Source organism: Bos taurus, chromosome 3 (assembly GCF_002263795.3).
Source record: "Bos taurus isolate L1 Dominette 01449 registration number 42190680 breed Hereford chromosome 3, ARS-UCD2.0, whole genome shotgun sequence".
NCBI lineage: Eukaryota > Metazoa > Chordata > Mammalia > Artiodactyla > Bovidae > Bos > Bos taurus.
This window is the reverse complement of record NC_037330.1, coordinates 20,229,238-20,250,830: the sequence shown is the minus strand read 5'-3', so window position 1 is coordinate 20,250,830 and position 21,593 is coordinate 20,229,238. Positions and strand designations below refer to the sequence as shown.

The window sequence follows — 21,593 nt, the reverse complement described above, 5'->3', positions numbered from 1 at the left end:
CTGGCTTATATGAGAAATCAAGCCAGAAATTGTTTAAATATTTATTAATGACTTTTTAAAACAATAAATGTTAATAATCAAAACTTATAGTTTTAATAGTGTTTTGTGTTCTTGCAGATCTCTTTAATATCTGGCTTAATAGCAGACAGCTGTATTTTCTTACCTGCTTTTGCATTCAGTCTGTTTTGATAGCACATGTCATGTAGCCCTAGAATTGCTGAAATATATCATTACATATCATATATGTTAAGTCCTGATCGGGAGAGAGAAATCACATACCAGTAATTTAAACAGGGAAAATTTAATACAATGGATCGTTGAGGGGCTTTTCTGCCAGTCCAATGGTTAAGACTCCATGCTTCCAGTGCACGGGGTACAGGTTCAATCTGTGGTCAGGGAACTAAGATTCCACATGCCACAGGTGTAGCAAAATAAATTTTAAGAAGCTTAACTTTGGGGGGGAAAAAAGGACCGTTAAGTAGGTAAAAGGTAGCTAACTACTAGAAAGAATAAAATAACTCTTAAGGTGATATGGAATAGTATGTGCTGAAAGCAGCTACTACTTCTGAACCTGAGGGAAAAGTAAATAACTACCCCCACCCTAACCCACTCCAAGCTGAGACTCAGACCTCAGGAAAGAGTAGATGGCTGTAAGAACATGCTACCTGTCACTAGTGGTTTAGAAACAGGTCAGAGAGCGCTCACCACTGAACTACAAGAGCTGTGCTGAAATGCTGCCAGGGTACCTCTGTGCTGATCCACTTGAAAATATAACCCTGAAAGAGGAATCCCTACTGCTTCTTCCAGCCTCTCAGTGTCACTCCAGGGCTCTCTGTTGGCAGAGTCCAACTCTGAACCAATGGGAAATAGAGTTTTCAGTGTCTGGCCCCAGTACAAGGAAGGACGTGTTGGAGCTTAGAGTCAATAAAGCAATAACTAGCACACATACAAATCTTTAAGTCCACCAGTACAAACATTAGCAAAATTGTGGCACAGTGGAAGCTCTCTTATACTGTTGGTTTTGAGGGTTGATTGGTATAAAACAACCTCATTTTTTTTTTAAGTTTGTTATATATACCCTATGATCTTGTAGTTCCAACCCTAAGCTTTTAAAAACCCTGAGAAACTTACATATTTGCAGCAAGATCAGTGGAAGGGAATTTTTAATACCAACTTTGTCTATGGTAATAAAAATTTGGGGTAATTCCTTGGCAGTTCATTGGTTAGGACTCCATGCTTCCACTGCAAGGAAGCCAGGTTCAGTCCCTGGTTGGAGAATTAAGACTGCAAACCACACAGTCCAGCAGAAGAAGAATAAAGTGAAAACCTTAATTAAAAAAAAAATTGGAAACACTTTTTACAGTAAGGTGAATGAATTGTAGCATACTGGAATATCAAACAGCAAAGAAAAGTAATGGATTTCAGTTATATGCAATGATATAGATAAATCTCACAAAATACTGGTTGGAAGTACAAAGGAATATTTCTGTATACATAGTATGAATCCATTTATATAAAGTTCAAGTTTGGCAGAAAAATAAACTTGTTTATACTTCAGCCAGTCAGTGCAGTCACTCAGTCATGTCTGACTCTTTATGACCCCATGGACCTCAGCACGTCAGGCTTCCCTGTCCGTCACCAACTCCTGGAGCTTACTCAAACTCTTGTCCGTTGAGTCGGTGATGCCATCCAACCATCTCATTCTCTGTCATCCCCTTCTCCTCCTGCCTTCGATCTTTCCCAGTATCATGGTCTTTTCCAGTGAGCCAGTTCTTTGTATCAGGTGGCCAGAGTATTGGAGTTTCAACTTCAGCATCAGTCCTTCCAGTGAATATTCAGGACTGATTTCCTTTAGGATGGACTAAAGGAACCTTTAGGTTGGATCTCCTTGCATTCCAAGGGACTCTCAAGACTCTTCTCCAACACCATAGTTCAAAAGCATCAATTCTTCAGAGCTCTGCTTTCTTTATAGTCCACCTCTCACATCCATACATGACTTCTGAAAAAACTATAGCTTTGAGTAGATGGACTTTTGTTGGCAAAGTAATGTCTCTGCTTTTTAATATGCTGTCTAGGTTGGTCATAACTTTTCTTCCAAGGAGCACACGTCTTTTAATTTCGCGGCTGCAGTCACCATCAGCAGTGATTTTGGAGCCCCCCAAAATAAAGTCTGTCACTGTTTTCCCTTGTTTTCCCATCTATTTGCCATGAAGTGATGGGACCGGATGCATGATCTTAGTTTTCTGAATGTTGAATTTTAAGCCAACTTTACACTCTCTTCTTTCACTTTCATCAAGAGGCTCTTTAGTCCTTCTTTGCTTTCTGCCATAAGGATGGTGTCATTTACATATCTGAGGTTATTGCTATTTCTCCCGGCAGGTCTTGAGATTCCAGCTTGTGCTTCATCCAGTCCAGCATTTCGCATGATGTACTCTGTATAAGTTAAATAAGCAGGGTGACAGTATACAGCCTTGTTTATACTTGCCTATTTTTAAAACAAAATTAAGGAAATAGGCATAAAAGTCTAGGTAAATGGTAAATTTACACAATCCCTTCCATCCCAGGTAAATGGAAGGGATTGTGATCTTGAAGGGACCCACTCAGGTCCTCTAGGTAGCCAGTAGTGTATTATTTCTTGACCTGGGTTGTGATTACATGGGTATTCACTTTTTAAGTATCTGTTAATATATATCATATGTAATTATATATTATATGCAGCTTTTCTGTAAGATTTATTTGGACTAAACAGTTTTCAAATTACAATTTTAAGTAAATGAATTTAAGAAGTTGGTTCCCTTTGAAAATTGAATTGGCAGCCTGGTAGAACAAATTGTGTAGTCAGTCATAGAGCACTACAGTATTCCCAGTTAGGTATCAGTTCTGTAAGATTTTATTTACTCTATGCCTTCACCTTTCTTATAGATCTAGTATCCTCAAGAAGTTTTCCTAACTGGTTTTTCAAATTTTACTTAATCTTTTTTTAAATTTAATCGTATTTATTTTTGATCGGAGGATAATTGTTCCATAAGTTTGTGTTGGCCCTGCCATATATCAACATGAATCAGCCACAGGTACATGTATGTCCCTTCCCTGTTGAGCCTTGCTCCCATCCCCTACCCCACCCTTCCTGACTTCTCTTCCCCAGTCTGGATTAAGCAGGTCTTCTTTGCTATCATTATACCTACCGCTTCTTTTGTCATAGCCCCTAACACACTGCTTTATAATTGATATACTTGCTTTTTGTCACCAGTTTCTATCTCCCAGACTTCGAGCTTCTGCTCCCAGCACAATGCTTGTCACTTCATAGGTGGTTGGTTAGCTTGATGCATGGATGGAAATACCATGGAGTGCTATAAAGCTGTGTTTCTTAGGTATAGGCCTAGTTATTCATTGGTGGGTCCATGGATATAGTTTAAAGCGTCATTGGATTGTCTAAGCATATTGAATATCATCTGTATGATCACCTTATTAGCAGTTCTGTGAGTCATTTTCAGTGGCTCTATTGTGTGTTTGTATTTTGGTATAAGACAGTATTACTTTATCAGAGGCTAATGAGGAAAGGTTAAAGGTAACTTTAAATAATTGTATCAGTTGAAGGCACTAATAATTTTAGCATACACTAAAGAAATAAATTTGTAGTAGTTCAAATGGATAAAAATGGTGAAATACAGAATGATAATGGTATTATGGTCTTAAAAAAGTTTCAAACAATGTATACAGTATCATATTTGCATTGCAATTTGGTTTCAACAAAATATCAGTTATAACTTTAAATCAGTGTTTATATGAATGGTATTTACTATATTTTTGTTTAATTTGAAAATTTTGACTTGTAGTTGTTGAAGAACTATAAAATGTTTTCCAGAGAATCATATAGGGTAAAAAGATATAGAGACTTTGTGATCATCTTCATAAGCAATCCAAGAGAATTTACAGACTTATGAGGGTTCAGTGAGGTTGCTGAATACAGATCAACATATAGAATCAGTAGCATTTCAGTTGGAGAAGGCAATGGCAACCCACTCTGGTACTCTTGCCTGGAGAATCCCAGGGACAGGGGAGCCTGGTGGGCTGCCGTCTATGGGGTTGCACAGAGTTGGACACGACTGAAGTGACTTAACAGCAGCAGCAGCATTTCAGTATGTCAGATATAACCAGTTATAATAAAATGATATTATTAACAGTAACAAAAAAGCTCTAGATACCTAGAATAAAAGTGTGTTGAGACCTTTATGGAGAAAACTGTAAACTTTCAAAAAGATAAAAATCAACATATAAATACAGTACACTTTAATCAAGTTCCCAATAGGATATTTTAAGAAATTTGTTATACTGATTGTAAAATTCATATAGAGGAGTCATTGTCTTAGGAGTAGCCAAAACTGTTGATAAAAAGCAAGTAGGGGACTTCCCTGGTGGTACAGTGGATAAGAATCCACCTGCCAGTGCAGGGAACACAGGTCCAACCCCTGGTCCAGGAAGATTCCACATCCCTCAGAGCATCTAAATGATTTGTGCCGTAACTCCTGAGCCAGTGCTCTAAGCCCATGAATCACAATTGCTGAGGCCTATGTGCCTAGAGCCTGTACTCCACAGCTAGAGAAGTGAGCACACTGAGAAGCCTGAGCACCTCAACAAAGAGTAGCCCCTGCTCACTGCAATTGGACAAAGCCTGCAAGCAGCAGTGAAGACCCAGTGCAACCAAAAATAAATAAATTTAACAAAACAACCAAGTAGGTCTTAACCTATGAAATATCAAGAGTTATTATTTGGTTTAGTTTCTAATACATGTTTTTAGTGATACTGTGTGTGGAGGGATGATGGGATGGCTGAAATAGCTCTGCCTATAATTTCATGACCTGTATTTTTGACAAAGTGATAAATAAAAAAGTGAGATTATTCTCAGTAAAAATCTGATATAGGGAAAAATAATTATTATTTGGTACAGTAATTAAAAGAGGATGATATTAATGCAAGGATAGACAAATAGATTTAAGGAACAAAACAGAGAGCCCACAGATGCACCCATACCTATATGGGACCAATGTAAATGGTAGAAGTCGCATTGCAGTTCATTGGGGGAAAGATGCAGTCTTCAATAAATGATTCTGGGACATGGGCTTTCTGTGTGGAAGAAATAAAATTAAATGTTTCCCAATACCGCACACAAAAGCATGTTCCAAATGAATTACTCTGATATATAAAACAAAACTTTAAAATGTTAGAAGAAAATGAATATTTTCCTGACTGTAAGGGTTAGTTTAGAAAGCTCTTAAGACCTAAAGAACAGATAATAAAGAAAAGTATAAATTTAATTACATCAAAATTAAACTGCATTATAGAAGACACCCTAAAATTAAAGACAAGTGACACACGAGGGAAAACATGTTATAGGCAAACAAAAAAGATACATTTTTATAAATGGGGGTTATTTTAGGCTCTACAGAGCAGTGCGTTTTTATTTATTTTTCTTTGGCTGCCCTGGGTGTTTGTCACGGCGTGTGTAGGCTTCTCGTTGCAGAGCGAGAGTGCTCAGTAGTTGTGGCTCGTGGGTTTCTCTTGTTGCCATGCATGGGCTTAGTTGCCCTGCAGCATGTGGGATCTTAGTTCCTTGACCAGGCATCGCACCCGAATTCCCTAGATTGGAAGGTGGATTCTAATTAAGTATTGACTACTTGCTCCTTGAGTTGACCCCATTATTTGGTCTTCCGTTTGGTGAGTTGGCAAATATTTATTAAGAAGCTTCAAGATACAGCACATTACTGTAATGATGTACCAGAAATAAGATATTGATAAAGAAAAGATATTACCTCAGGGAATATCTTGTGAGGCACAAAATTATGCGGTTTGGTTCTGGTTGGTTGGTTGGTTTTGTGTTGTTCATGTTTGTTGTTGTTGGGTTTTGGCCACATGGCTTGTGAGATCCCAGTTCCCCAACCAGGGCTTGAACCCGGGCCCTTGGAGTCCTAACCACTGGACTGACGGGAAGTTTCCTAATTCTGTTTATTTTAACTCTGATAACTGGGCATCTCTTACACTGTTCATCAGCTTTGTGCTTTACTTTTTTGTTTTAAAAGTGGTCCAAGGCAAGGGTTGCTAGTATACAAAACATCTATTCAGCATCCTAGCAATTGTGCAAATCAATGAATTTTTTTGTTACTTACAAGTCAAACAGCAAAGTCTATATTTAATTATTTTATGATGTGTATATGTGGTAGTAGTTGTATGTTCTGTAGAAATTGAGGTTGTGATCAGTAATGGCTGAAATAGAGGTCTAGAATTACAAGGTAAGTAAAACAGCTATTCTGGATTTTTTTTTTTTTTAATTTTACTTGAATCTGTAAATTCAAGAGATGGTTATATTGTGGGAGTTTGAGAGCTCTGTGTTCATATAAATGAAAAACAAATTTAGCCAAGAATTTTAAACCTAACAAATTATCTAGTAAAAATAATTTTACAAATGAAGAAACCTAGTTCCCCAAAGACTTTTTACTAAAACCAGAACTAAAATGTCTAGTTTCCTCATCTCATGCTTTGTTTACTATATTTTACTCTAGTCTTATTTACGTGATTTTCTATCAATTGCTGTTTCTCCAGCGTATTTTACTTGAGGATTTTGGTGAATAGCTCTTGGGACTTCATAATGAATAGTTGGGTTTGAAAATGACAAAGTCTAGTTGTCATTCATTCATTTACTATTTAGTGAACACCTTGTAGATGCTGAAGAGTTCAGTTCAGTTCAGTCGCTCAGTCGTGTCCGACTCTTTCCGACCCCATGAATCGCAGCATGCCAGGCCTCTCTGTCCATCACCAACTCCCGGAGTTCACTCAGACTCACATCCATCGAGTCAGTGATGCCATCCAGCCATCTCATCCTCTGTCGTCCCCTTCTCCTCCTGCCCCCAATCCCTCCCAGCATCAGGGTCTTTTCCAGTGAGTCAACTCTTCACATGAGGTGGCCAAAGTACTGGAGTTTCAGCTTTAGCATCATTCCTTCCAAAGAAATCCCAGGGCTGATCTCCTTCAGAATGGACTGGTTGGATCTCCTTGCAGTCCAAGGGACTCTCAAGAGTCTTCTCCAACACCACAGTTCAAAAGCATCAATTCTTCGGCGCTCAGCCTTCTTCACAGTCCAACTCTCACATCCATACATGACCACAGGAAAAACCATAGCCTTGACTAGACGAACCTTTGTTGGCAAAGTAATGTGTCTGCTTTTGAATATGCTGTCTAGGTTGGTCATAACTTTCCTTCCAAGGAGTAAGCGTCTTTTAATTTCATGGCTGCAGTCACCGTCCGCAGTGATTTTGGAGCCCCCCAAAAGAAAGTCAGCCACTGTTTCCGCATCTATTTGTCACTGAGTTATACATTTAAAAAATGATTAATGGGCTTTCCTGGTGGTCCAGTGGTTAAGAATCCATCTGTTGATGCAGGTGACACAGGTTTGATCTCTGGTCCAAGAAGATCGCACGTGCCACAGGACAACTAAGCCGGTGTACCACAACTATTAACCCTGTGCAGCGCCCCCCCCCCCCCCAAAAAAAGACATTAAAATGGCTTAAAGAGGAAGACTTGACACCATAAAACTTTAAGAAAACATAGACAAAACATTCTCTGACATAAATGTTTTCTTTAGTCGATATCCCAAGGCAAAAGAAAATAAAAGCAAAACTAAACAAGTAGGGTGTAATTAAACTCAGAAGCTTTTGCACAGCAAAGGAAACCATTAACAAAAAGACAAGTTATGGACTGGGAGAAAGTATTTGCAAATAATGTGACTGACAAGGGTTTATTTTCCAAAATATAGCTCATTCAGCTCAATTAAAAAAACTGTCAAAAAATGGACAGAACACTTAAAATTGTGTTTTCTCCAAGGACAACATCCAGATGGCTAACAGGCACCTGAAAAGATACTCGACATCACTGTATTAGAGAAATACAAGTCAAAACAATAGTGAAGAATCACCTCACACAGAACTGGTCATCATCAAAAAGCGTACAAATAATAAATGCTGGAGAAGGTGTGGAGAAAAAGGAACCCTCCTATAGTGTTAGTGGAACTTAAATTGGTACAGCTACTATGGAGGACAACATGGAAGTTCCTTAAAAATTAAAAGATACATATTCCCCAGTGTTCATGGCAGCACTGTTTACCACAGCCAAGACATGGAAGCCACCTAAGTATCCATCAGCAGATGAATGGATAAAGAAGATATAAGTTATAAATGATACAATGACTTTATTTACAAAATAAAAACAGATTCACAGGTATAGAAAACAAATTTATGGTTACCAAAGGCAGAAAAAGAATGGATAAATAAGGTTCGGATTAATAGACAGATTCTGCTATATATAAAATGGATAAACAACAAGGTCCTACTGTATAGCACAGGGAACTATATTTGATACCTTGTAATAACCTATAATGGAAAAGAATAGGAAAAAGAATATATATGTGTATATAACCAAATTACACTGCTTTACACCAGAAATTAAAGCAACATTATAAATCAATTCTACTTCAATTTTTCTTAAAGAAAAATATATTAGGAAGCCAAATCAAAAGGATCATATACCATGATCCAGTGTGAGATACATTCCAAGGATGCAAGGGTGGTTCATCTGTAAATCAACATAATAATCACATTAACAAAAAGAATTAAAAAACATGATCATCTTAATAGAGGCAGAAAAAGCATTTGACAAAATTCAACACCCAGTTATAAAAACTCTCAATAAAGTGGGTACAGAAAGAACATCTTTCAGCATAATATTATAGGCAGTATATGACAAATCCACAACTAAAATAATACTCAGTGGTGATGAACTGAAAGCTGTCCTTCTAAGAATAGGAACAAAGCAATGATGTATACTCTTGCCATTCTTATTCAACATAGTATTGGAAATTCTAACCAGAGCAATTAGGCAGGAAAAAGAAATAAAAGGTATTGGAACAGAAGAAGTATAACTGTCACTATTTGTGGATGACATGATTTTATATAGTTGTTATTTACTCACTTAATCATGTCCAATTCTTTAGTGATCTCGTGGACTGTAGCCCACTAGGTTCCTCTGTCCTTGGAATTTCCCAGGGATTGAATCTGTGTCTCCTGCATTGCAGGCAGATTCTTTACTGCTGAGCCACCATGGAAGCCATAATTTTGTATAGAGAAAATTTTAAAAACTCCACCAAAAGCTTATTCGAAACAATAAGCAAATACAATTAACTTTCAGTATACGGAATCATTATACAAAAATCAATTTCATTTCTGTGTTAACAACAAGATAGCAGAAAAGCAAATTAAGAGAAAAAGCAATCCCATTTAGAATTACAACAAAAAAGAATGAAATACCTAGGATAAATTTAATCAAGGAGGTAAAAGACTTGTGCACTGAAAACTGTAAGACATTGTTGAAAATAACTGAAGACACAAATAAATGGAAAGATATTTAAAGCTCATGGATTGAAAGAATTAACATTGTCAAGTGTTCATACTACCTAAAGCAATCTATAGGTTCAGTGCAATCCCCATCAAAATCCCTATCAAATATCAAAGGATGTTTTCCACCAAAATAGAAAAGAAATTCTAAAATTTATATGAAACCACAAAAGAACCTGAATAGCCAAAGCAATACTGAGAAAAAAGAACACAAAACTATAGTAGGCATCACACACCCTGATATCAAATGATACTACAAAGCCACAATAACAAAAAACAGCATGGTATTGATAGAAAAACAGATACATTGATCAGTGAAACAGAATTGGAAGCCCGGAAATCTATGCATTTACGTACAACTAATTTACAGCAGAGACGCAAAGAATATACAATGGAGAGTCTCTTCAGTAAATGGTGGGGTAAGAAACAAGAGCAACATAAAAAAGCTAAACTAGGCCACTGGACTCATACTGTACACAAAAACTAACTCAAAATGAATTAAACTTAATGTAAGATCTGAAACCATAAAACTCCTAGAAGAAGAAAACATAGGCTGTACATGCTGACATTGGTCTTAACATTATTTTTCTGGATATGTCTGCCCAGGCAAGCAATACAAAAGGAAAAATAAACAAATGGGATTACATCAAACTAAAAAGTTTCTGTATAACAAGGAAAACCATCAATAAAACAGAAACATAGCCTACTGAATGGGAGAAGAGATCTGCAAATCAAATATCTGATAAGGGGTTAATACCCCAAATATAAATAACCCATACAACTCAACAACAGAAAAACCAATAACTTGCTTTAAAAAATGAGCAGAGGAGCTGAATGGACATTTTTTCCAGAGAAGATATACAAATGGCCAATAGGCAGATGATGTTGAACATTACTAATTGTTAGGGAAATGAAAAAAACCACAGTGAGCCATCACCTCATACCCATTAGAATGACTGTTTTCAAAAACGCATGAAATAACAAGTGTTTGAGAGGATTTGAAAAAAATGGAATCCTCATACACTGCTGGTGGGAGTATAAATCCATGCAGCCACTGTGGAAAACAGTATGGAGATTCCTCAAAAAATTAAGAATAAAACTACTGTATGGTCTGAGTATTTATACCAAGAATACAAAAGTACTGATTGGAAAAGATTAATGCACCCCTATGTCCATCACAGCATTATTTACAATAGCTAAGAAATGTAAACATTGTAAGTGTCCATTGATAGTTGAATGGATAAAGAAAAATGTGACATATATATATATATATGTATGTATGTATGTATGTATGTATGTATGTATACACACACACACAAAATGGAGTACCACTCAACCATTTAAAAAAAAGATGATCTCTTTCCCTTTGGCTCACCACTGAAAATCCTGGTGTCACCATGGGCCGCCGCCCCGCTGGGTGTTACCAGTATTGTGAGAACAGATCAGATCAGTCACTCAGTCATGTCTGACTCTTTGCGACCCCATGAATCGCAGCACGCCAGGCCTCCCTGTCCATCACCAACTCCCGGAGTTCACTCAGACTCACATCCATCGAGTCAGTGATGTCATCCAGCCATCTCATCCTCTGTCGTCCCCTTCTCCTCTTGCCCCCAATCCCTCCCAGCATCAGTCTTTTCCAATGAGTCAACTCTTCGCATGAGGTGGCCATAGTACTGGAGTTTCAGCTTTAGCATTATTCCTTCCAAAGAAATCCCAGGGCTGATCTCCTTCAGAATGGACTGGTTGGATCTCCTTCAGAATGGACTGGTTGGACTCTTGCAGTCCAAGGGACTCTGAAGAGTCTTCTCCAACACCACAGTTCAAAAGCATCAATTCTTCGGCGCTCAGCCTTCTTCACAGTCCAACTCTCACATCCATACATGACCACAGGAAAAACCATAGCCTTGACTAGACGAACCTTTGTTGGCAAAGTAATGTGTCTGCTTTGGAATATGCTATCTGGGTTGGTCATAACTTTCCTTCCAAAGAGTAATCGTCTCTTAATTTCATGGCTGCAGTCACCATCTGTAGTGATTTTGGAGCCCAGAAAAATAAAGTCTGACACTGTTTCCACTGTTTCCCCATCTATTTCCCATGAAGTAGTGGGACTGGATGCCATGATCTTCGTTTTCTGAATGTTGAGCTTTAAGCCAACTTTTTCACTCTGTGTTTTAAAAATTAAAAATAAAAATAAATAACCAAACACACACACACACAGATACAGAGGACCAAGTAGTGGTTACCAGCGTGGGAGGGTGGTAAAGTGTGAAGTGGATAAAGGGAGTCAGCTGTATGGTGATGGATGGAAAATTAAACTTTGATTATAAGTATGCTCATGAATGTATATAGAAGTAGAAATATAAGGTACTCATTAAACATGTAAACCAGCATTAAAGTTCAATATGTCATCCATAACCTCATTTATGTTACCAATAAAAAGTGTCGAACAAGACTTTTTTAAGATTTTAGCCCTAGACATCAGAAAAAAATGATTTAAAATAAACATGAAAAGACATTTGGAAAATAATTTTTAAATTAATTTTTATTTATTTATTTTTGGCTGTGCTGGGTGTTCGTTGTGGCACACAGGGTCCTCACTGCTGTGCACTGTGTTTCTCTAGTTGCAGTGGGTGAGAGCTGCTCTAGAAGCGGTATGTGGCCTGCTCCTTGCAGTGACTTCTCTTGTTGCGGAGCAGGGCTCTAGGGCATGTGGGCTTAGATGCCCCACAGCATGTGGGATCTTAGTTCCCAGACCAGGGATGGAACCGTTTCCCTGCATTGGGCTTCCCTGGTGGCTCAGCTGGTAAAGAATCTGCCTGCAGTGTGGGATACCTGGGTTCCATCCCTGGGTTGGGAAGATCCCCTGGAGAAGGGAAAGGCTACTCACTCCAGTATTCTGGCCTGGAGAATTCAATGGACTGTATAGTCCACGGGGTCACAAAGAGTCGGATACAACTGAGCGACATTCAGTTTCCCTTTCCCCTGCATTGGCAGGTGGATTCTTAACCACTGGACCATGAGGTAAGTCCCTGGAAAATAATTTTGTTGACAACTTTATTTTCATATTTCTAGTTTGAGACGCAAGTTTAACACTTTTGTGTCTCACTTTTTCTTTCTTCTCAGGGATCCATCTGTCTCTAAATCTATAGAACGAATCTTTAAAATCTGGGAAGATAGAAATGTATACCCAGAAGAAATGATTATGGCATTAAGAGAAGCTTTGAGTAAGTATCCTTTCTCTCTGAAAAGAAAGACTGAATCATTATTCAGTCTTTAAAATTATATGTACTTTACAGGTCCAGTCCTTTTGCTTATTAATGAAAGACAAAGTTTGGGATATGGCCCTATTTGTTTAAAATTAAATAACTGTACAAATCTGTTTGCATTAATTTAAGTAGAATGGTTTGGAGAGGGTTGAATTTGGGTTTTTTGACTTAAGAAAAGGCAAGCATATTAAGTGATGATCATTAATTAATTTTCTCCAGCCCTGTCCTCTTACTTTTGGGAGAGTTTTTAGACAAGGTTTCAGTTTTCACTAAATTATTTGATACATTAATCATATATTGATATTCTTCAGTCTCTTTTAGTTTAGATTTACAGTAAGTTTTGTACAGGTGTTTTTAAAAGTATTTAGTTTCTATGTTACTAGATTCGTGTAATAAAGTCAGTGAGTAGAAGTTGGTGATATTTGATAACATGACTGTAATTTGACTAGAAATTTGCTTTAAAAATAGCATCTTCTAAGAAGCTGTTAAATTCTTCATTTGAGTGAGTTACCTAGTGTTTTTAAACTTCCTACCCTATTCTTCTCCAAATTAGTTATTTCTTTGATACAGAAATCATGTTTATTTGACAGCTTCTTAGATCTGGTGGGTGTTTTTATCTTTTTGTAAAAATAAAAGAAAAGGAAAGAAAGAAACAACACACAGTCTCGGATTGCCTTTTTTCAACTTTGACACTGAAGTGGACAGACAGAACAGCTTCCCATAACGCCAGATTGCAAAACTGAAATGTTTTCCAGGTACCACTTTCAAAACTCAGAAGCAGCTGAAAGAAAATCTGAACAAACAACCGAATAAGCAGTGGAAGAAATCACAAAGTAAGGAACAAAATCTCAACTAATATAAATTACCTCCTCTTTTTGGAGCAGAAGAAAATGTAGACCATTTGACATCGTACCTGGCATAAACCATGGGCAAGCCTGTGTTTTCCAGGCCTGGGAGGCTCCCAGTGACTTACACTAACCAAGCCATCATGGAGTTACTTCTTTAAAAAAAATAAAAATACTTTTAAACAAAGGAAATGCAGAAAAAGGGTTTAAATGTGTGAAGATTCAAGAGTAGTTGGGGGATTGGAAGAAGAAAAAAATACATGATAGTGCCCGGGGTACCTTTAAGGTTCAAAGCTATGTGAAGTTAGAGGCAGCTGGCATTACAACCGAGCTGAAGAGGAGACTAGGCGTTAAGAAGCATTTCTGTGGGAGCCATGAAATCCTTCAGATTTGGGGAGATACTCTACCAGATTAGACATGAGCCTCAAATCCTGGCCAGAAGCCATTCTCTTAACAGGAGCTCCTGCTGTGTTTATCATGTTTACCCAGCATGAGATCATGGGAGTGGAATACTGCATGTGATAGGCTGCTGTGGGCCAAACTGAGGAATGTTGAGAAAGATTTGAAGGTGTGGAGGGAACAAGGTAAAAGACAGACTTGGGAGGTGAAACAAGACACTTGGGATGGTTTTGCTCCAGCAAGCATGTGATATTCATCATGATTAAGGGAGTCCTTTCACATCCTTTTGGTCATAAGTTGCATGCTTAGGAACAGCAAGAGTCATCATTTCAGCCAAAGTTCAACCACAGTAGTATTGTACCTAGAACTTTTCCTGCCTGTTTTTGCTTTGAATTGAGTCAGCAGAAAAAAGAAATCCAAAACTAAATACATAGGAATAGAGTTGATGCTTGGAAGTAAATTTTCTTCAGCCAGTGATCAGAATTAATTGGATGTCCTGCTCCTGGACACCCTTAATTTGAGGTGTTAAGATCCTGTTACACTCAGTCAGTATAGGCAGAAAGATACTTCATGTATCTCCAAGTCAGTAATTCTAGGACTTCAGACTTACAGAATATATTGGAGGTAAGTAGGTTAAACCTATCTAAATAGTACATATTTTTATACTGACCATGCTTGGGAGTTTTCAGTTTACATATCCACTGTATGTTCTAAGCGTTATGATTTAAATGTGCATGTTTGACATATATTCAAAGAGTATATACCCTCAACTATAAAGCTGAAAATTTTCCTAAATAATTAGTCAACATTTTTTGTCTATATTCTTAAATAACCTTTTGTTTAATTCAACAGCATCCACGAATCCAAAAGCTGCTCTCAAGTCTAAGATAGTTGCTGAATTTCGAGTAAGTTACAGAATATGTCCCCTGTGCCAAAGTATTATCCAATTCTTTTGTGTTATAGTTTTCTGTATAGTTCATCCTGTAAGATTTCTTTTTATTGAATTATGCATCCATTATTTTTATTTATTTTTTTTTGCTTCATATATTTGCTTCATATATTTTAAACATATTGAAACTCTCTAAAACTCAAGAGTTTTATCTGTATGCCAGTTGAAGTCTGTATTAAACCCGAAGAAGGGGTTCATCTTCCTATGAAACTATTAAATTAAAATTTACTTAAAGTTAACATACTAAAACTATCTAATTCAAATTGAAAGAAGAGATAAATGGATCTTTGCCTGTTTCAATCTTAACTTTATATCCATAAATTATCTTTGAATAACATGAAAAAGATCTTTTAAAGTATATAACTAAAAATATGGTTTTGATACAAGAATTGATGTTGATATCCCTGATTCTGAGGAAATACGAAGGTTTTTGCTTCTCATGGTTTAGTTAGGTGTTAGTCATGTTTTACTTTGGTGTAGAAAGATAGAGTAAGAGGATGATTTCATAAATGAAGTATGACCCTGGTCCGTGTTCAGTCTCAGGCCCTCATTGAAGAGCTGTTGCTGTACAAGCGCTCAGAAGATCAGATAGAACTGAAAGAAAAACAGCTGTCAACCATGAGGGTGGATGTGTGCAGCACAGAAACTCTCAAGTGCTTAAAAGGTAATCTTACATCCTTCTAAATAGAATAAGTCAGGTTCTCTTTCCAGATGTGTCATTTCAAGTAATCAGACTGATTGCTTCCATAAAGAGAACCTCAGGTTGTAGAGAACTGCTGTGGCACCTGTTTCCCAGGTTGTGATTTCATGCATGTCAGTTTCATAAATAAATTCCTAGCCTTCAAATTTTACACCTTAGAAACAATAGTACATGCCACTTATATCTCCATTAAGTTAGAGAAAAATAAATTTAAAAAATTTTTAATAAGTATATTCTATCCTTTTCCCCACTTCTAGTCCTTTCTTGATGTATCAGGCTATGATGGACAGGTGTATTTCATGTGTGTGATTATGTGGTTTGTGTTCACTCTTCAGTAAGGTCACTGTAGGGAACTCCCTGGCAATTTCAGTGGTTAAAACATGGCACTTTGATTGCCGTGGCCTGGGTTCGACCACTGGTCAGGGAACCAAGATCCTGCAAGCCAAACAGCACAGCCTAAATAAATAAGGTCACTATAATACCTCATAAAGTCTAATCACTTTCTTTCCCTTACATTGTAGATTATAAATAATAATCATAGTAATTTATTAGAATGTGAATCTCATGAAAGTAGAAATTATCCTTATTTGTTCTTCCAATATCTTAGTGCCTAGACCAAATACCTGGTATGTAATAAATACTTGATAAATATTTTTGAAATAATAAGTAAATAGCTACCGAACTATTTGTTGTGGCACCTATTTTGTTCTTGTACCATGCTTTAAATTGAACATGTATTATCTACTTTAATCCTCAGAACAACCCAGAAGCATGTTAAAAACCTCCACTTTGTACATAAGAAATCTGAGACTTCATAAGGAGATACGAAACTTGCCCAAGTTCCACAGCTAATAAAATGCAGAGCCTAAATTTATATCTATACCTAAGGCTCTATTCCAACATCACTGGGCAAAAAGTACTTAGGAGAATAAGTAAAAGATGGTAATGTCACTGTTGTTGAAAAACAATTCATGGTACTTTTCTAATTTCAAATTACCAAGGATCTTCTCCAGAGAGGAAAGAATTTCTAAGCATGATACACACAGAGGTCACTTTATCTTTACTTTTTTGAGCCTCTGTTTTTTTCCTCAAAGGGATACATCTTACTATAATCTATAGTGTAAAAGTTAATGGTATATAAAAAAAAAAGTTAATGGTGTATAAGTGTGTAGAATTGAGCCTCATTCCGTTATTCCTAAGTAGCAGGGTGACATCAGATTTGTGAATTAAAGCAATCAGCAATCAGTTCATTTAGTTGAACTTTATCTTAATTACAAGTGCTTTCATGATGCACTCTTGCTTCAACCTAGCAGGATCACATGAAACATTTAAATAATCTGTTTTGTGATTTTTTGTGTGTGTGATTTAGGGAAGCTTCTTTAAGGTGTAACTATGAGACTAAGAAAATATAGAATACTTCCTCTTGTTATTTTAGATAAGACAGGTGGGAAGAAGTTCTCCAAAGAATTTGAAGAGGCAAGTGCCAAGCTGGAGGAATTTGTGAATGGATTGGATAAGCAGGTGAAAAATGGGCCCTCGTTAACAGAAGCACTGGAAAATGCTGGAATTTTCTATGAAGCACAGTACAAAGAAGTAAAAGTGGTGGCCAATGTAAGTAATGATTAATACTGTCTTAACATCAGTTGCTGTCTGTATATCTGTGAGTATTTATAAGTGTTATTTAACTCTATAGGGATAAGCATTATTATTTCTAGTTCACAGATGAAGAAGTTACTTTTGAAGGTTAGTAACCTTGTACAAGGTCGTAATATAGCTAGCAAGTGAAGCCATCTGAGTTAAGACCTAGGTCTTTCTGAGGATTTCCTTGGTGGTACAGTGGTTGAGACTCTATGCTCCCCATGTAGCAGGTATGGGTTCGATCCCTGGTTGGGAAACTGGATCCCACATGCTACAAATAAGAGTTCCATATCGCAACTGAAGAGTCGCACATGCTGCAACTAAGACCTGACGCAGCCAAATAAATAAATCTTAAAAAAAAAAAGAGCTAGGTCTTTCTGATGCTAAAGACCATTAAGCTTTGCTAAAGCCTTATGTCTCAGTTTTTCAGTGGCTATGTGCCACGTTACTATTACAGAATATAAAATTGGGCAGAAGTATGTATACTTTTTTTAAACCCAGAAAGCTACATGGAAATATTGTAACTGAATTTCAGCTCAGTTAAGGACCCTCTTTTTCCCCACCTCGACTGGAAGAGGGATTGATATTTGGACATTTGTCTGTAACGGCTCTTGAAAGAAACTGCTTTGTACTTTTTTTTTTTTCTTTTTTTTTTAAAGTTTTAATCACTGTATACGGTTATAGAGGGGCTTTCCAGGTGGCACTAGTGGTAAAGAATCTGCCTGCCAATTCAGGAGACGTGGGTTCAATCCCTGGGTCAGGAAGATCCCCTGGAGGAGGAAATGGCAACCAACTCTAGTGTTCTTGCCTGGAAAATAGACAGTGGAGCGTGTGGGCTACATACAGTCTATGGGATCATGGAGTCAGACACAACTGAGCATGCATGCGCACATGGTTATTAGAGTATGTAGTTCTTTAATTATTACTATTTTTTTGGCCACACTGGAGCTTTTGGGATCTTAATTCCCCATCCAGGTATTGAACCCACGCCTTTGGGAGTGAAAACTCTGAGTCCTAACTACTGGACCCCCAGGGAATTCCCAGTATATAATTCTTTATATCCAACGAATCCCACTTCTTAGACACAGTTTCTTTTAACTCATTTAGCTGTTTTTTCTGGTATTTACCTCTATATTTCTGAATTATGTACTCATATTATTCTTTCTTGATTTATACTGTATAAGAAATATTCATTGGGACTTTAGCAGTCCAGTGGTTAAGATGCCATTCTTCCACTGCAGGGGATATGGGTTTGATCCCTGGTTTGGGGAACTAAGATCCCACTTGCTGTGGGGCGTGACCAAAAATAAAAGAAAAAAGGAAATATCTGTTAACTTCTTCATGTGACAAATGAAGATTTAGCTTATAGTCACCTCCCTAGCCTCTTCTCCCAGTATCATTATAACTTTAAAATCTGTTGATTATCCTGTAATTTGAAATACTAAATTTACTATTTTTTGAGCACTTATTCTAGGTTCCCCACTTTATAAAATTAAAATAATAACATTCCTGTTCTTTGCCATTATTTTCTTCTGTCCCTTCAGTTTCTCAGCATCATTAAACTATACTTTTACATTTTCTGGGTTGATAATACTTACATTCCACCCTATAATTATAATTAAGTCTTCTTTGCTTTAAAGGCTGAAAATTAATAAGCAAAAAACATTCACCATAACTGTGTGAACATTGTTCACTACAAGGTTTTATAGTAACTTGGTTATAGTAGAGAGTTTTTGTTTTTTCCTAGAATTTCTGTTTTTCTTGTTTGCCTTTAGCTTTGTTTTTTTTGTCTCTTTAGATTCTGTATCCCATCAGATATTCCAAATCCGTGTTTTCCCCCAGAGACCTTCCTATCAGAGCTTGTATTCTGCTCTATTTTAGGTATTTAGATCTCATCCTAGGACTATTCTTTACTGCTTTTCTGAGCTGAGGCCTCTATTTGCCAATTTCCATGTCTTCTTTTCTTGGTTTTCTCTCCTGTTTTGCTAGAGTATATCCTCTATTAATTTCCCAAAAGAAGAGTTTGTGAAGGATGACTTCTGGGTCTCTCTATTTTAAAATGTCTTTATTCTGTTTTTACATTTGCTCTGATAGGTTGGCTGGTTGAAGATCATTTTCCCTCACAGCTTAAAAAGCATTAGTCCATTGTCATTAATGTTGTTGAAATGAAATCTTTGCAAGGTCTTTGTAGGTGAAACTTTTTTCTCTGGAAGCATTTAGGGGTATTTTTTGTGATGTTCTGACATTTTGCAATGATATATTTACAGGTGAGGTTTTTGTTTTGCATTCATTATGGGTTGGTTGGAGGGCTTTTTCAGCCTGAATTCTGAGATAATTTCTTTATCTCCTTTTTCTTGGAAATTGATTAATCAAATGTTAGACTTTCTAGGTTGATCCTCTAGGTGTCCTGTGTTTTTCATGTTTCATCAACCTTGATCTTTTTGTTCTGCTTTCTGGAAGATCTAGAGTCTTTTTCCTTCCTCTAGTTAACTTGATTTTTCTCTTTTATGATTCTGACTTTCTTAAAAATCAGATACTACCTCTTTTTTCTTTTCATATTTAAGAATGAGATATGAAAAAATTGATTGGGAAAGCTCTCTATACATAGATAGGAATTATCTGAGTTTATCGCAAGTATAGTAAAGTCTGTGTAGATAAGGAGCTGGCTGTTAGGGTGGAAGGAGTCCTAAATGTCAGAAAGCTGGAATCTTTTTGCCAGGATACTGTAACTCTTTAGAGAAGAACTCATATTTTTTTGCCTGGGGCATAGTGCCTTACCTGCCACATCAGGATTGCAGAGGAGTTGGTATTGAGTGTTGGGTATTCACACTTTTAATGTCTAATTTCAACCCCTCTATTCATTCCACTTTTTTATACTCATCGTTTCTTGGAGCAAAACTTCTCAGGGATTCTGCAAGACAGAATCTTTCCCAGGTGTAACTTCCTTTCTGCATATTCCTAACCTCATTTTTCTCCGCCCTCACTTATTACCGCTCATCACTTCTTACTCTTACAGCTCGTTCTGTTTTCTAAAAATTTGTAGAAACCTTTTTCTCAAATATGCTGCTGGTTTATACTTTTGTGTTGCATTACTAGTCATTTATAGGTGTTCAGGAGGGAGAGACACTAAATGGGAGTGGTCAGTTTACCATTTTTACTCAAAGACCATTTTGTGATTTTTGAGTAGTGAACCATCATCACTTACTTATGAAATTATATAAAATGATTTAGTGTGCTTTGGAGGATCCACAGCAAATGGCTGGGAGAAGTTTATTCAGCTAACAGTCATTCCAACTCTTTGCTAAATCATGTCCAACTCTTGGCAACCCCATGGACTGCACCCTGCCTGGCTCTTCTGTCCATGGGATTTCCCAGGCAAGAATACCGGAGTGGATTGCCATTTCCTGCTTCAGGGGATCGTCCCGACCCAGTGTCTCCTGCATTGCAGACAGATGCTTTACCATTGAGCCACCGAAGAAGCGCTTCATTGAGCACATGCAATTGCAATTCTGTATAATAGAAACTGTAGTAAAGGTAACTATAGGGTGGTAGGAGAACAGATTGAATAGGTACTTGAGCTAATTTGGGAGTAGGGATCGGGCATATGGAGAAAATTTTTCCCAAAAGGAGCTAAACTCTGAAGTTGCAGTAATTAGCTAAATGAAAGCTCTTATTCTCATTCTCAAGCATGGGAATAAAAGTGAGCATGGCAAAATTGGTGGGCCTGAAAGTTGTTTCTTATAGGTGAGCATTTATGAGGAAGTGATAAGTAAAACTGGAGAGGGCGTCAAGAACATGGTCCTGAAAGGTGTATGTTTATTCTAAGGTCTTTGAATTTTACCCTGAAAGCAGTGGGAAACAATTGTAGCATTTTAATTTTGCTAGTGATGTGATCAGGTTTGCATTTTAGAATCAAGATAGCAGAATGGAGAATAGGAGACTATTAGAGCCAGGGAGGGAGAAGGCAGTGGCACCCCACTCTAGTACTCTTGCCTGGAAAATCCCATGGATGGAGGAGTCTGGTAGGCTGCAGTCCATGGGGTCGCTAAGAGTCGAACATGACTGAGCGACTTCACTGTCCACTTTTATGCATTGGAGAAGGAAATGGTAACCCACTCCAGTGTTCTTGCCTGGAGAATCCCTGGGACAGGGAAGCCTGGTGGGCTGCCGTCTGGGATCTCACAGAGTCAGACACGACTGAAGGAAGCGACTTAGCAGCAGCAGCAGCAGCAGACCCAGGGAGACAAGTGAGTAGGTTATTTAAATAATCTGGATTGATTTATATGGAAACACTTAAACCTTTAAACGATATTTTCAGAAAGATTTTACTTGGAAACTGAGAGCTACAACATGTAT

At 37.3% G+C, this 21,593-nt stretch overlaps 1 protein-coding gene across 12 annotated transcripts in view; it reads left to right on the top strand.

Moving 5' to 3' along the window:
- RPRD2 (regulation of nuclear pre-mRNA domain containing 2) overlaps nt 1–21,593 on the top strand; it is a 94,494-nt gene that overhangs the window by 51,200 nt on the left and 21,701 nt on the right. For 7 of the 12 annotated variants that reach the window (XM_059884854.1, XM_024989703.2, XM_010803047.4 and 4 more), the window contains exons 3-7: nt 12,564–12,664; nt 13,462–13,539; nt 14,803–14,855; nt 15,437–15,563; nt 17,035–17,210. In XM_059884854.1, coding sequence (XP_059740837.1) covers nt 12,564–12,664; nt 13,462–13,539; nt 14,803–14,855; nt 15,437–15,563; nt 17,035–17,210 — 535 coding nt within the window. The remainder of the gene's footprint in view (nt 1–12,563; nt 12,665–13,461; nt 13,540–14,802; nt 14,856–15,436; nt 15,564–17,034; nt 17,211–21,593) is intronic. The other 5 variants (XM_059884855.1, XM_005203938.5, XM_010803048.4 and 2 more) reach the window with 1 other exon arrangement.